At 43.0% G+C, this 17417-nt stretch overlaps 1 protein-coding gene across 1 annotated transcript; it reads right to left on the bottom strand.

Moving 5' to 3' along the window:
* Window positions 1-13995: 13995 nt before the first annotated feature.
* lsm14b (LSM family member 14B) lies at window positions 13996-16690 on the bottom strand (the record flags this gene model as incomplete). The annotated part of the gene is made up of 8 exons (XM_084167295.1): window positions 13996-14155; window positions 14255-14393; window positions 14633-14794; window positions 14877-14957; window positions 15426-15611; window positions 15839-15974; window positions 16266-16429; window positions 16570-16690. 8 exons carry the CDS (start codon window positions 16688-16690, stop codon window positions 13996-13998), a joined length of 1149 nt encoding a protein of 382 aa, XP_084023421.1.
* Between the last annotated feature and the right edge of the window lie 727 nt (window positions 16691-17417).

The raw sequence follows: 17417 nt of genomic DNA, 5'->3' as shown, positions 1-17417 counted from the left end.
GCATTTGAACAAGCGAGAGATACAATTATTTTGATTGCAAGCCCTGATCCCAATGAGCGACAAGAGTGATCAAGTTAAGATCCGACATCTGTAGGTCTCCATAGAAACCAGTGATGCATTACAGGTAATAACTTTATGACATCACATTGTGATACGTTTGGGTTCCGTGCACACTAGTGATGCAGTAAGAACTTGTGACATCACAATAGGCTTGTTTTTCAGCCTAGCATGGAGAAAATTGAGAAATCGGATGATATATTAGATTTCCATTGAGTTTTCTAATGTAAATGTCTGTAGACCCAGACCATGAGTTCACATGGTCTCCCAGACTGAGGCTGAAGAGAAGAGCAGCCCGCATGGCGAGAGTGCTTCAGTGCAGTCAGTCGTACGGCTTCATTACGTAATCTTAACTCCAACACTCACGCCATGCTTTGCTTTCTGCAGGGGAGTAACAAGAGTGACACTATATTTCTCTCTCTGTTGGTTACATAAAAACCATCTCTGGGAAACTTGACCTTCAGAAAATACAGAGTTGGAAATGACAATGAAAAAAGTTCTAAAGGCTGGGTAATGATTTTTCATCACTTGATGTTAACAATGACCACGAGGAAAGGGAATGAGAAGAGAAGACAATAAAGGAGAGGAGAGTAGAGACTGCTTCAGGAGTGAAAGATATATCTCTAATTATATTGGCTTGTTACATGCCTCAGTTTAGCTTAGTTGGTCAGATAGCTGTTAGCCTGCACACCACTGCAAGTGATGTTAGAAAATAGAAGTGACGGGATTAAATGTTGTTGCTCATTGTAACGAGTTACATCATGTACATACACAGATCTGAAATGTGGGTAAAGTTGGCTTCATGAGGGTGGGTTCAAAGAAAGTGCAACCGAATCAGGGGCAATAGAATCCAAGAAGAATCACAGTCATGGCCTAATTCCATGACTGCAAACTTGTAACCCATAGATCAGACAGAATACCAATGTTATGAACCGACATAACTCATTTAATGTTTGGCAGGACACAGCAGACTTCTCACCAGGGCTGTATTTTTTATGTGTCATTTTGGTTTTTCTGCCTCTGGAGCTCTGAGAGTTTGCTTGGGCTGGTGTCAGAGGCTCTCCCTCACATGGCTCAGTGTCTTAGTGTTTACCCACAGATGCCCAGTGGTGCAGACAGACAGACAGGCCCAGGGGGTGAGTGAGGCGTCTCCCCTCTCCTCCCCGGCCGACCCGAACCCCTAGGACAGGGCTGTCAGACTGAAGGAGACAGGAAGTTGCTGTGACAGGCCTGCCTCCTGCTGTCACTAGACAGAGGGCTCCGCAGGACCCACAGGGAAGTTGGGGCTGACACAGCAGACTGTACCGGGGGGAGCCTGTTGCCCTTTTCAGATGGCCTTGAATCATTCTGCATATATGAATCATTCTGTTATTCTGGGTTCCTGCATTTCTCTTTCCTCTCTCTTGTGTATCACACTTGTGTGCTGTCCCCTCCCCTGGCTCTAGCAGTACTCTGCTTTATTACAATGGTGCTGATGAGGGGGAAAATGTGATTGCATTGTATCCCAAACAAGATTAACTTAGTAAGGGAATTGACAGTTGGCATTTGCAAAGCAATTGGTGGGTGTGGAGTGATTTAATATAGTACACTGCAGTACTGTGTGAATATTGTATGTTTTGATTTCTCAAGCCATCCACACTGGTCAGGTAATTTATGGGCTTGCAACAGTAAAAGCATTAGCTTTATGTGGAATGAATCAGAACATGGAGCCAGGGCCCGCTCCAGCATTTTGGGGGCCCTATGCAAGATTTGGTTGGGGGGCCCCACACTTTGCAGCAAAACATTTTAGTGGCCCCCCTATTGACGGTGGAGATGTGGCCAACGATGTCTCTCTACCAGACGAACTCAGTGCATTTTATACACGCTTCAACAATAACAGCACCGTGCCATGCATGAGAGCCCCCACCAACCCAGAGGACTGGGTGATCTCGCTCTCAGAGGCCGACGTGAGTAAGGTCTTTAATTAGGTGAACACTCGCAAGGCCGCGGGGCTGGACGGTATACCAGGACGCGTACCTCAGAGAATGCGCAGAACAGCTGGCAGGCATATTCACAGTCATTTTTTTAACCTCGCCTTGTCCCAGTCTGTAATCCCCACATTTCTCAAGCTGACCACCATCATTCCTGTTCCCGAGACCTCTAAGGCTTCATGCCACAATAACTAGCGCCCTGTAGCACTCACATCTGTAATCATGAAGTGCTTTGAAAGGCTGGCTATGGTACACATCAACTCCATCATACAAGACACCATTGTCCCCTCCAAGCACGTCACCAAGCTTAGGACCCTGGGATTGAACACCTCCCTCTGCAACTGGATCCTGGACTTCCTGACGGGTCGACCCCAGGTGGTGAGGGTTGGCAACATTACCTCTGCAACGCTGATACTCAACACGGGGGCTCCACAGGGTTCTGTGCTTAGTCCCTCCTGTACTCCTGGTTCACCCACGACTACGTGGCCACAAAACAGCTCCAACACCATCATCAAGTTTGCTGACTACACGACGATGGTAGGCCTGATCACCGGCGACAATGAGACCGCCTACAGGGAGGAGGTAAGTGACCTGGCAGAGTGGTGCCAGGACAACAACCTCTCCCTCAACGTCAGTAAGACCAAGGAGCTGATCATGGAGTACATGAAACGGGGTGGTGAGCACGCCCCCATCCACATCGATGGGGCTGCAGTGGAGCGGGCTGAGAGCTACAAGTTCCTCAGTGTCAAAATCACTAAGGACTTAAAACGGTCCACACACTCTCGCACAGTCGTGAATAATAATAATATAATAATATGCCATTTAGCAGACGCTTTTATCCAAAGCGACTTACAGTCATGTGCGCATACATTTTTACGTATGGGTAGTCCCGGGGATCGAACCCACTACCCTGGCGTTACAAGCGCCATGCTCTACCAATTGAGCTACAGAGGACCACAAGAAGGCGTGACACCACCTCTTCCCCCTCAGGAGGTTGAAAAGGTTTGTCATGGGCCTTCAAATCCTCAAAAAGTTAAACAGCTGCACCAATGAGAGCATCTTGAATGGCTGCATCACTGTTTGGTATGGCAACAGCACTGCCCTCGATCACATGGCGCTACAGAGGGTGGTACTAACAGCCCAGTACATCACTTGGGCCGAGCTCCCTGCTATCCAGGACCTCTATATCAGGCAGTGTGAAAGGAAGGCCTGGGAAAATTGGTAAAGACTCCAGCAACCCAAGCCATAGTGTTCACTCTGCTTCCGCATGGCAAGCTCTACCGGTGCATCAAGTCTGACACCAACAGGCTCCTGAACAGTTTCTATCCCCAAGCCATAAGACTGCTTAATAGCTAACAAAATGGCTACACGGACTATCTGAGTTGACCGTTGTATTTTATTTTTGCACTCTCTGCACACTCACAAGACTCTACACACTCAAGCACACTGACACTCCAACACACACACACTCACTTTATTTGCTCACACACACATAACATGCACACACATTTATAATGACTCACGCACACACACTCACATACAAGCATCATATACACTGCTGCTACTCTGTTTATCATATATCATGATGCCTAGTCACCTTACCCCTATTCAAATCTTCCTCTATCACTCCAGTATCCCTGCACATTGTAAATATGGTATTGGAACGGACCCTGAACTCTTTGACCTGAATGCCAAGCATCATGTCTGGAGGAAACCTTGCACCATCCCTACGGTGAAGCATGGTGGTGGCAGCATCATGCTGTGGAGATGTTTTTCAGTGGCAGGGACTGGGAGTGCCTTTGGAAAGTATTCAGACCCCTTGACTTTTTCCACATTTTGTTAGGTTAATCTAAAATTGATTTAAATAGTTTTTTCCCCTCATCAATCTAAACACAAGACCCCATAATGACAAAGCAAAAACAGGTTTTTAGAAATGTTTTCTAATTTATAAAAAAGAAAAAAGTAATACATTTACATAAGTATTCAGACCATTTACTCAGTACTTTGTTGAAGCACGTTTGGCAGCGATTACAGCCTTGTCTTCTTGGGTTTGACGCTACAAGCTTGGCACACCTGTATTTGGGGAGTTTCTCCCATTCTTCTCTGCAGATCCTCTCAAGCTCTGTCAGGTTGGATGGGGAGTGTTGCTGCACAGCAATTTTCAGGTCTCTCCAGAGATGTTTGATCGGGTTCAAGTCCGGGCTCTGGCTGGGCCACTCAAGGACATTCAGAGACTTGTCCTGAAGCCACTCCTGCATTGTCTTGGCTGTGTGCTTAGGGTCATTGTCCTGTTGGAAGGTGAACCTTCGCCCCAGTCTGAGGTCCTTAGCGCTCTGGAGCAGATTTTCATCAATGATCTCTCTGTACTTAGCTCCACTCATCTTTCCCTCAATCCTGACTAGTCTCCCAGTCCCTGCCGCTGACAAATATCCCCACAGCATGATGCTACCACTACCATGCTTCACAGCATGATGGTGCCCGATTTCCTCCAGACGTGACGCTTGGCATTCAGGCCAAAGAGTTCAATCTTGGTTTCATCAGACCAGAGAATCTTGTTTCTCATGGTCTGAGAGTCCTTTAGGTGGCTTTTGGCAAACTCCAAGCGTGCTGTCATGTGCCTTTTACTGCGGAGTGGCGTCCGTCTGGCCACTCTACCATAAAGGCCTGATTGGTGGAGTGCTGCAGAGATGGTTGTCCTTCTGGAAGGTTCTCCCATCTCCACAGAGCAACTCTGGAGCTCTGTCAGAGTGACCATCGGGTTCTTGGTTACCTCCCTGACCAAGGCCCTTCTCCCCTGATTGCTCAGTTTGGCCGAACGGCCAGATCTAGGAAGAGTCTTGGTGGTTCCAAACTTCTTCCATTTAAGAATGATGGAGCCCACTGTGTTCTTGGGGACCTTCAATGCTGCAGGATTTTTTTTGGTACCCTTCCCCAGATCTGTGCCTCGACACAATCCTGTCTCGGAGCTCTACAGACAATTCCTTCAACCTCATGGCTTGGTTTTTGCTCTGACATGCACTGTCAACTGTGGGACCTTATATATACAGGTGTGTGCCTTTTCAAATCATGTCCAATCAATTGAATTTACCACAGGTGGACTCCCATCAAGTTGTAGAAACATCTCAAGGATGATCAATGGAAACAGGATGCATCTGAGCTAAATTTCGAGTCTCATAGCAAAGGATCTGAATACTTCTGTAAATAAGGTATTTCTGTTTTTTGGCAAAAATGTCTAAAAACCAGTTTTTCGCTTTGTCATTATGGGGTATAATGTGTAGATTGATGAGGACTTTTTATTTATTTAATCATTTTAGAATAAGCCTGTAACGTAACAAAATGTGGAAAAGGGGAAGGGGTCTGAATACATTCCGAATGCACTGTAGCTTACTTACTTCTCGTGTTCTTATTTTTATTTCTCGCGTATTTTTGTCCTACCTTATGTTATTTTTAGTACTACATTGATTATTGCATTCTTGGGTTTTGTTTTCTTGGGTTTAGAGCTGACAAGAAAGGCGTTTCACTGTACTTGTGCACGTGACATTAAAAACTTGAAACATGAAAGAAAATGTTTTGTTTAAATGTTCATTTCTGCCAATTCTACGCATTTTGCCATGGGGCGTAGAGAAAACGTTGCCATTTAAAGATCATTTCCTGCAATTCTACACACTTTGTAATGACTTATGCCATACTAATATGATATCTGAGTGATAATGACTAACAAAATCAATGGGGGGCCCCTGGAGTTCAGGGCCCCTGGGCACTTGCCTAGTCGGGATTCGGCCATGATTAAGTTCAGATGGCTGGCTAGACTAACTACCAATCAAAAAATTGTTAGCTGTCATGGCTAATTGATTGACTGTCAGTGACTGACATAACATGAGAAAATGCACAACTGCTGATGCAAAACCACATTTCTAAATTGCACCAGGTGTATTCTACTATTCTTACTCTCAATAGTAAATTGATACCCCAACTGAGTTCCTAAAACTTCATGAATAAAACAAATAAGAGAATGTATGATATGGTTTACAGGATCAGTCATGCAATCATATTTCACCGTAAAGCATGAGTAAGAAATGTTGCACATGCATGCTCTATCTACATTATGCTAAAAGTGTCTGCTACTTAGTGGTACCAAGGAAACCAAGTCTGCAAGAGGATATGAAAAGCCTAAAATTCACAGCCCCAAAACCTGAGATTACAGTAAAGGCCAAATATTTTCTGTCATTTCTTGTTCCCATGGTTCAGTGTTACCCCCTTCTTGCCATCACATTGTTTGTTGCAGCTTTGGGGAGTGTTGATCCTGCAGACCTGTTTCTGACAGATATGTTCTGTTGTTCTTTGTGCCAGCGGAGACCGAGCATGCTCAGAGGGTCCCAGGAATGGATGCAGCCCAGCAGTTGAAACTGAGAGAGCGACAGCGCTTCTTTGAGGAGGTGTTTCAGCACGATGTGGACGTCTACCTGTCCTCTGCCCACTTGCAGATTCATGACTATAAGAGACGTGAGTGCAGTCGGCATCACACACATGTCCATACCCAAGCTCAACCCTTACATTAGCCAATACCCTAACCCTAGATTCATGTCCACACCCTGGCTAAACCCTAACACTAACACGAGATTCCTGTCCAAACCATGGCTCAACCCAACCCTATCCATAACCCTATATTCAAGTCCGCACACTTCAAGTACTCGCTCTCTCTCACTCGCTATATTACACTGAACAAAAATAAAAAATCCCAGAAATGTTCCATACGCACAAAAAGCTCATTTATCTCAAGTTTTGTGCACAAATTATTAACATCCCTGTTAGTGAACATTTCTCCTTAGCCAATATAATCCTTCCACCTGACAGGTGTGGCATAAATAGAAGCTGATTAAACAGCATGATAATTATACAGGTGCACCTTGTGCTGGGGACAATAAAAGGCCACTCTAAAATGTGCATCTTTATTACACAACACAATGCCACAGATGTCTTTTTTTGAGGGAGTGAGCAAATGGCATGCTGACTGCAGGAATATCCACCAGAGCTGTTGCCAGAGAATTTAATGTTAATTTCTCTACTATAAGCCGCCTCCAACGTTGTTTTAGAGAATTTGGAAGTACGTCCAACTGGCTTCACAACCGCATGTAACCACGCCTGCTCAGGACATCTGGCTTCTTCACCTACGGGATTGTCTAAGGGGAGGGGGGTGGGATTTCTGTCTGTAATAAAGCCATTTTGTGTGGAAAAACTCATTTTGATTGGCTGGGCCTGGCTCCCCAGTAGGTGGGCCTATGCCCTTCAAAGCCCACCCATGGCTGCACCCCTGCCCATCCATGTGAAATCCATATTTTTGTTTAGTATACACACGTGTGAAAGTTTCTAAATGTTGCTAAACATTTCCTTTGAGAAGTGAAGCTGCCATTATATGCCTCTAATCAACCACACGGTTGTCTCTTGGGTTGTTGTTAGCTCCCATTGGCAGCGTCTCGTCCATGGAAGTTAATGTGGACATGCTGGAGCAGATGGACCTCATGGACATCTCTGACCAGGAAGCCCTGGATGTCTTCCTCAGCTCTGGGGGGGATGAGGGGGTGCTGGCCTCCCCTCTGCCAGGTAAAGGTGAGTGGAGGAGAGAGGCCAGTCTGAGGCCATCCCATGTTGATAGTGTAGTATTTGGCAGAGAGTCAAGGCTTTTACCCTATACTAGCTGGCAACACTAACTGCAATACTGAGTGCAGCACTGATAATATTTTGTCTAATATCCCTTTCATTTCACCCACAGTAGTTCATGGCAACAACAACAACAATGAGGTCATCAACCAGGGACGCTCTCGCCACTACAATGACGGTTGTGATGGGAAGTTCTGCATGTCCTCCACCCCCTCCACTCACAGCCAGAACACCAATGAGGACAGATGGGACACCCCAGTCATCCAATCAGATGATGAGAATGTGCGTGTCGACACACACTTGCTGATGGGATCACCCCCAGGGAAAGATGAGGAGAAGGATCGGTCTATCCTCTCTTCCTAGGCGCCTTCCTTCACTTCCAATATTCAGTAACATTTTGGACTTACTGATGCTTACAAGTATCACTGAAACTGGACACTCACACACAGAAGTCTTTCATGGACTGGCAAGGCAACTGTCACTTTCCACAGCCTTTTCTTTACTCTTCATGTTGTTTTGCCTGAACTGTCCATAGAAAGCCAAATCTTCTCCAAGCTTGCTTATCTCCATTTATACTTCTGGCATGTAGATGACAGGACATTTTTATTATTTCCTCATTTAGGATTCTATTAGGATCTGGCAATGTGTGGTACTCTTTCGGGAAGGAGTGTTAGTAAAAAGTAAGCATCTGTATTAACCAGGTTGAAATAAAGGTAGAATAATTGGTATAATAAAGATGTAGAGAATTATTTAAAAAAATGTAAGATGTAAATAAAGACAGGTTAACTTTTTTTCTTTAGAGAAAAACATATCAACTTTGCCATGCTTTGTAAATCTGGCCCTTAGTTCCCATATCCCTAAAATCTTCAACCAACCCCAAAACACCTGCCACAAATAAGAACTAAGGACATACTGTACATAGTGCTTAGTGGTGCTTTCATTTGTTATCTTTCTCTTAGTCTCCTCTTCTTCTGACTTAAAGTTTATTTGTTTTAACTATAAAGAGGAATAAAAAACAGTATTTGTTTCCCTGCAAACAATTATTTGTGTTCCTTTTTTGTGTGTGGAGGTATTGTGTGAAACAATGTTGTGCGAAAGTATTTTTACTGTTTGTTCCAGTGGCTCCCCTGTGAATCTAGACATTTTGTCGGGCAAAGTAATTGACAAACCCTGCTACTGGTCTTGTCTGTAGGTTAGATGTGCACTGTTCACAGGACATTCTACCACCAAGACCTGTTAGACTTGATACCTCTACCTCTTTTTTTTTTTTTTATCCTTATTCACACAAAACATGAATCCAAAAGTACATATACAAACCAAACTCATTGTATGTGAGACAGCTTGACATGCTAGTTTAATTGTTCGCCACACATGCATTACCTTAGGCAGATTTCATCTGAAAAATGTATGCATAAGAAATGCAGTTCAACTTCTTTCACCACATGAGCACACATCCATCCCCAAACACATTAATCCTGGATGAAAATGTATTATCTCCAAAACAGAAACTTATCAAGAAATTGAAACAAATCCCATATTTTCCCATTAACTAATATTTATATAATTATGAAACTTTAGAATATATTTTTAATACATGTTATTGGTCCATGAGTCATGAAATGCTCAGAGTATATTGAGTGGAGTTAATTTACTGCTTTCAATTAATATTTAAAAAAAAATATATATATATATATATATATATATATATATACAGTGAGGGAAAAAAGTATTTGATCCCCTGCTGGTTTTGTACGTTTGTCCACTGACAAATAAATGATCAGTCTATAGTTGTAATGGTATGTTTATTTGAACATGAGACAGAATAACAACAAAAAAATCCAGAAAAACGCATGTCAAAAATGTTATAAATTGATTTGCATTTTAATGAGGGAAATACGTATTTGACCCCCTCTCAATCAGAAAGATTTCTGGCTCCCAGGTGTCTTTTATACAGGTAAAGAGCTAAGATTAGGAGTAAACTCTTAAAGGGAGTGCTCCTAATCTCAGTTTGTTACCTGTATAAAAGACACCTGTCCACAGAAGCAATCAATCAATCAATCATCATGGCCAAGACCAAAGAGCTCTCCAAGGACGTCAGGGACAAGATTGTAGACCTACACAAGGCTGGAATGGGCTACAAGACCATCGCCAAGCAGCTTGGTGAGAAAGTGACAACAGTTGGTGTGATTATTAGCAAATGGAAGAAACACAAAATAACTGTCAATCTCCCTCGGCCTGGGGCTCCATGCAAGATCTCACCTTGTGGAGTTGCAATGATCATGAGAACGGTGAGGAATCAGCCCAGAACTACACGGGAGGATCTTGTCACCAAGAAAACAATTGGTAACACACTACGCTGTGAAGGACTGAAATCCTGCAGCGCCCGCAAGGTCCCCCTGCTCATGCCCGTCTGAAGTCTGCCAATGGACATCTGAATGATTCAGTGGAAAACTGGGTGAAAGTGTTGTGGTCAGATGAGATCAACTCAACTCACAGTGTTTGGAGGAGGAGGAATGCTGCCTATGACCCCAAGAACACCATCCCCACCGTCAAACACAGAGGTGGAAACATTATGCTTTGGGGGTGTTTTTCTGCTAAGGGGACAGGACAACTTCACCGCATCAAAGGGACGATGGACGGGGCCATGTACCGTCAAATCTTGGGTGAGAACCTCCTTCCCTCAGCCAGGGCATTGAAAATGGGTCGTGGATGGGTATTCCAGCATGACAATGAACACACCTCCAGCCTGTGTAAGGGATATTTTACCAAGAAGGAGAGTGATGGAGTGCTGCATCAGATGACCTGGCCTCCACAATCCCCTGACCTCAACTCAATTGAGATGGTTTGGGATGAGTTGGACCGCAGAGTGAAGGAAAAGCAGCCAACAAGTGCTAAGCATATGTGGGAACTCCTTCAAGACTGTTGGAAAAGCATTCCAAGTGAAGCTGGTTGAGAGAATGCCAAGAGTGTTCAAAGCTGTAATCATGCAAAGGGTGGCTATTTGAAGAATCTCAAATATATTTTGATTTGTTTAACACTTTTTTGGTTACTACATGATTCCATATGTGTTATTTCATAGTGTTGATATCTTCACTATTATTCTACAATGTAGAAAATAGTAAAAATAAATCAAGAAAAACCCTTGAATGAGTAGTTGTCCAAACTTTTGACTGGTACACACACACACACACACACACACACACACACACACACACACACACACACACACAGTGTTTTCGGAAAGTATTCAGACCCTTTGACTTATTCCACATTTTGTTAGGTTACAGCCTTGTTCTAAAATGGATTAAAAATTTTATTTCCCCCCCTCAATCTACATACTATACCCCATAATGACAAAGCAAAAACAGGTTTAAATACATTTTTGCAAGAAATTGTGTGCCTTTCCAAATCATGTCCAATCAATTGGATTTACCACAGGTGGACTCCAATCAAGTTCTAGAAACATCAAGGATGATCAATGAAAACAGGATGCACCTGAACTAAATTCCGAGTCTCATAGCAAATGGTATGAATACTTATGTAAATAATGTATTCCTATTTTTTATTTCTTAAAACCTGTTTACGCTTTGTCATTATGGGATATAGTGTTTGGACTGATGAGGAATTGTATTTATTTAATCAATTTTAGTGTAAGGCAACAAATTGTGGAAAAAGTCAAGGGGTCTGAATACTTTCCGAAGGCATGTGAGCCACTGATGACAGGCTAATGGACCCTGAGCATCCACGAGAAGGACCAGAATGACAACATCCCACAGCTGTCTGAGAGCAGACTGGACATGTGTGTCTGAAGGGCCCACATCACAGCCTTTAACCTGGACCAAGAGCCCTATGGAAGACCCTTCCAATTGGAGCTGCTTGGAAAGTGGGGAATGGACCCTTAATATGGTAGATGATTCTGCCATTTAAAATGTCCCTTAGGTTTTGGTGACAATGTAAAAAATAAATCACTCATCTGACAAAAGTTCAACTCAATGTCATCTGTGAAGTGTCCCTTATCAATCTGTGTTGAGGTCTGTCTTACATAAGGTTTCACTGTGAACCTGGTGAAGGAGCTTGCAGTGTATGCAAGCCAATACACTCTCCAGCGGAGGATCTCTGACATTCTCCTTGTACAACCTCTGTTACTGTTCCGTCATGCCCAACTACCACCAGAGAAGGGAAGAGCAACAGTCACCCAATGGGACCATCTGCATCATATTCGCCTCCATGTGTGCTACTGCTTTTATTTACTAGAAAAGACTACAATTAACATTTGTATCGGACTGTCATCTTCCTGCTGCTGGTGATTTCTGACTCTCGTGATGCGGAGATGTCCACCATCCATGTTGACCACAACTCTGGACATGTCTTGCTTCACTCAAACATTGACAAATACTGAGGTATTGGAATACTTAAACTGCTGGCCTATGAATGTACAACAGTTATGTTCAGTATGGCTTGACAATTTCATAAGGTGCAACTATCGTTAAGTATTTGTTGACAATGTAATTTAATGCCAAGGTACGCAATATGCTACCAGTGCTGCCTAGTGGAAATCGTCAGCGAACGTCACTGGTGAGTTGGTATCACATTGGACTCAGGTGGGTGAGGCTACAGTTATGATTGGGCAATACAAGAAAATGTTTAAGGAACTTTCTGGGATGAATATCACTATCCCTTACCTTAATTGTACAGGTTTCAGACCAACGCTTCATAAATTGTAAGTGTTGTGGATCAAGGGGAACAGCATTTTCACCATCTGTTCAACGGCAGCTCAATGTACACAGTATGCATTCATCTCTGGTCATTTAAAATGATCCGTTACAATTATACAGAGTCGGCAGGCCTCGTTTCAGTTTTGTCTTGATTTCATACCCATATGCTGCGTTTTCCACTCTTAACTTTATGAATCGTAAAGGACGAGTACACAACAATTACAAACAATTGCTGCCATTACCAGGTACAGTAACTGGCATATCAAATGGTTTTGATCACATTTCTCTTGTAATCTTTTGATACAAGCCTACCTGTTTAGAAGTACTGTTCTACAGGGACCAGTTTTACGCATGAAATAGTCCATGACTAGAAGGGACTGTGAAAGAGACTAGACGGGACTGCAGTTGTGACAGAGGCTGCCCTTATCAACATGCTCCATCAGGTTGGTTTTTCAGCAGGTGTGGCAGACTGTTTTTGGCGACCTAGTGAAATGTAATCTAGTTTGCAACTACTGCTCCAGACTGCCAACTCGTCTGCTCCGCTCTCCACAGCAGAGGTTAGTCACCATACAAGCCCCAGGCCAGGAGCTGGGTGATTATGACCCTCACGATGAAAGGGACTCATTCTGCCCCAGAACCAGACCTGGAGTCCATCTCCATCCCTGACAAGACCCTTGACCGAGAGAGTTGGACAACATGGGCCCCAGGTTCAACCAGCTGGCTTGTATCTGCACACAAACCTATGCTAAGGATGAATTATACACTACAGCAGTTGGAGCAGCAGCAGGTCATTAAATATTAATTTCAATGTTGAGATCAAACTCAATGTTGTGTTCACTGTTGGCAGATTATGCTAAATCAGTACACAATCAAGTAATTTCTCATGTTTATTAATGGATTAGTAACAATACAAGTTTCCCACAGTTTCAATAACATTTTCAGTATCTAAAAAAAAAAATATGCTTTTGTACAACTATAACCAATTTCCATAAATTTAACATGTGGGAAAATCACCCTTTAAGGGCCATGTGTACATATTTGGCCAGTCAATAGACATGCCAACCCAGTTTTATTTACAAGAAATAATTGAAGATAAATAATAAGTTATGTACATCGCTTTGGTTCTAAGAAAATATTTGCTAAATAATTATGCCTGCAGTTTTTTTTTTTACAAGGCAAACGCAAGAATTTGATGTTTTCTAATACGTAGAGAAATTGCACTACAGTACCATGAATGAAAATAGATTCTGAACACAGAAACTATGTACACAATTGCAATTCCTGTTCAAATAGTGATGTGCCATTCACAACTTTGACAAGGCACAAAGGAGAAATGAAAAGAAAACTCAACTTAAAATCTTATCCGTCATTTGGATTTAAGTGCTCCAGGGCCAAGAACAAGTGTTTCAAGAGGAAGGGAAGGAATCATAGGCCACTTCAGTATCAACTCTTACATAAATACCAGTAAAAGATAAAACTAACAAAAAGAGACTGATGCCAAGTGATGGTAGTAGGAAAGCATCTAGGAAACTAAAAAGCAAATAAAAAGCTAACATTATGGACAGTAAGTAAGAGGTAGGTAACTGCCCACCTGTTCACACCCTTGCACTGTCTACTTTAGGCATGGGACGCTGGTTGGCCCTCCCAGCTCTCCTCCCACGATAGACCCCTCGGAATCCTCTGCCCCTCAGGAATCGGCCCGGAACACCAAACGTCTCCACATTCAGCTTCCTCTCCTCTGCCCAGGTGGTCCTCCTGAGAGACAGGGTGGGACAGATTGACAGCCTGTTAATTCACTAACCTTTCAGAAAATAGATTTTTTTTTTTTTTTTTTTTTAAGTACATATTTTTTACCTAGACTTCATCTCAGATGAGACATTGTCAAAGAAGCACTTTGTTTTGTCATAGTAGAACTTCTCCCCAGGAGGATCCTCCACTGTGCCCTCAGTGTCCTGGCCCTCACTAACCTCAGACTCTACCTTCTCCTCTGGGTCTGAACGAGAACAACAGAGGGTCACATTCTTATATAGGGATTAAAAGAGAAAGGCTACCAACTCCAAATTCTATAATTATTTTAGGTGTGGTTAAAGATTGACATGTTTCATTTTTATCTCTGCAGTTAAGCAACTTAGTGCCTAGATTGACAATCATAGTTACACATACAGTATTTCACTGAGCAACATTTGTTTCTCAAATTTGGAATACTTGGGTAATCACTTTGCATGCAGGTACCTTTGATGGTCAACTTTTCCTGAAGCTCCTTCTCGAGTTCATCTTTGTTGAACTGAGCATTGGCGGTTTCAAAATCAAAGTCAGACTCAAATTGTAAGGTTCTGGCTTTTGAGTTTCCTACAAGAAGCTGACCTCTCCCACGGTTCCTTGACCTACGATTGCCTGTGAGCATATTGATACATTTAGACATTAACAACAAATATGAAAGCAAACCTCTACAACAGACCATGACATTGCTAGTTACCCTGTCTTCGTCTCGGTGGTCTGCGGTTCTCGTCATTGCCTTGCCTTTGTTCCTGGGCTGTGCCACGCAGTGTTGTTTGACCTAAACATTGACAAGGGATGAGAGGGGCACCACAACATCTACATTTTAAAATCATGACAGCGTCACCAACTATAGTTTCATGCCATCACATTACTCATAAAACAAGTGCAATTTAAAGTTCTTGCTCCCTCAATTGATTGGAATTCATAAAGCAGGAGTAAAAACACTCCAGAACAGGGTTGTATTCATTAGTTGGATTCTGTTGCAAAACATTTGGCAATGGAAACCATTTACTCTGAAAACAAGTGTTTGTTGGACAAATTCAGGTAGGTCCCGCTGGTTATTTGCTGTTTGCTTCCGTTTGGTTCATAGAGTAAACGGTTTCCGTTGCAAAGATGTTTGCAAAATATGAAAAGTTTTGCAATGAATCCAACTAATGAACACAACCCAGGTGTTCCTGTTGAGAGTACTCCAACTATGTACCACGCATTACCAGAAGCCCTCAATCCGGTTGTCTGAGCTTACCACTGGAAGCGGTCCTCTGAGACGGAGGGCCATCTCTGCCAGAGTGCTGGGAAGGCCAACCAGACTCTCTGCCTTGCTGCTGGGAGGCAGACTGGCCCCTTTTTTCGGCAGCATTCTCAGCTGGTACAGTCTGGACAGCCTGCTCTACCATCGGGCCTCTTCTTGCTGGAAGGCAGTGAAGTCCTGTTCCTAAGGCAGGCCAAGCAATACATGGGGAAAGAGGTTAAGAGATCTGGTACAGTTTTCCAGAATTCTTAAGATTAGACACTACATGGAGACAAAGTTAAAATGTGTTAAATAGCAGTTAAGTATAAGGGCCTCAGCAGTTCAGGGGCTATTATGATGAAATCTTGAAAAACAGTACATCATGAAGGTGGCTGTGTGTTTATTAGGGTCTCCAACACAGTTTCACTCACCCAGACCCAGGGAAGCAGCATACTGCTGGTTGAGTAGAGAGTTGGCAGCCAGTTGGTTATAGGAAGGTACCATACTCCTGTAGGGACTGTATGGGGCCTGGGACGGGTATGTGGTTAAGGAGCTCCCAATCGACGACTACAAAAAGGAAACGCAAACAAATGCTTATGTCTTATCAATTTACAATTACAATTTAGTCATTTAGCAGACGCTCTTATCCAGAGCGACTTACAGTTACTGAGTACATACATTTTCATACTGGCCCCCCGTGGGAAACGAACCCACAACCCTGGCGTTGCAAGCGCCATGCTCTACCAACTGAGCTACACGGGACTGTATTATTATGGCTATGTGTGCTTTATCATATGCATGGACATCAATGTGATATTTATTCTTAGCAGAGTTGATGTATTGGCCCATGTCTCCTACCTGTACAATGGCAGGGTCCTGAGGTAAACCATGGTGTGGTTTAGGCGGCTCACACACCGTTATGTCCTTGATGTCACTCCCTCTGAAAATTATGTATTCATAAATGTCCTCTTTGGGTGGCACTGGTCTGTCTGTAGGACGGCCTTCTGTCCCGAATGATTTAACTGTGAAAAAAGATGACAAGATTGTACCTTTGGAAGTAGATTGTTACCCAAGGCATGTCGGCCCAAACGCAGTGTGCCAGAGTTCATTCCAAACGTGGAGCGTTTGCCAAACAAACTCTTCAATTGATGGGAAAGCTCACCCTTTGCCAAAGCCACCGTCGCGTTAGCAGTGTCGATTGTATACAAAATGCCCTCATAACGAATCCCGGCCTTGGATATTAGACTTATTTTACTTCCAATATAAGGTGTTCCGGTGCTCATTGTTGCTGTTACAGTAGTCTTTATTTCTACTTCTCAACACAAGCCATCGTTTTGTTTCCGCATTTCCCGAAGGCCGACACCAAACTCGAATTTATCATTTATCAGCAGGTGCACAATTTGTGAAAACAGGTGCTTTATATTACAAAACCAATTGCCGTCACGCATCCATTAAAATTAGAACCTAGCCAAGCCTGCGGTTTGAGTGGAAGGAAATTATTATCGTATCACTGCAACAAGTCCCTTTAATAGAACGATGTTTTAGTTGGATTTACGGAATAGCCTAAACGTTTTCTGAGAACTTTTTTTTTTTTTTTGAGAACTCGAAACTGATTTCTAGATTGACCTACCCATTTAGGCTACCCATATTGCATAGGCCTATTATTGATGGGGCATCAAGTGTCCAGGGCACTATGGAATGTCAGATTTTTTTCAGTCTTTCATGCAAAGACCAACCCAATCTGTTAAATGTTTTGTGTGCTATTTTCTCCCCTCTATCGCAGAAGGGAGACATACTAAATAGCCTATTAGTGAGCTGAAATAATAAAAATAAAAAATCTAGATTCTCCGTTGAGTGTGGTTTTTAAAATGTGACTCATCTTAATCTATGTATGGGAAACCAGCCCTATTGTCATAGTCTTTATTTGTTTCAATTGTATTAACAGCTTTTTATTTTAGGCATACGTTTAGCACATTTTAACCCTAACCCTAAACCGTTTTGTTCGGACGT

Source organism: Coregonus lavaretus (assembly GCF_964263955.1).
Source record: "Coregonus lavaretus genome assembly, chromosome: 8".
Classification (NCBI taxonomy): Eukaryota; Metazoa; Chordata; class Actinopteri; order Salmoniformes; family Salmonidae; genus Coregonus; species Coregonus lavaretus.
The sequence above is the reverse complement of the archived record's forward strand: the minus strand, read 5'-3'. Positions and strand labels throughout refer to the sequence as shown.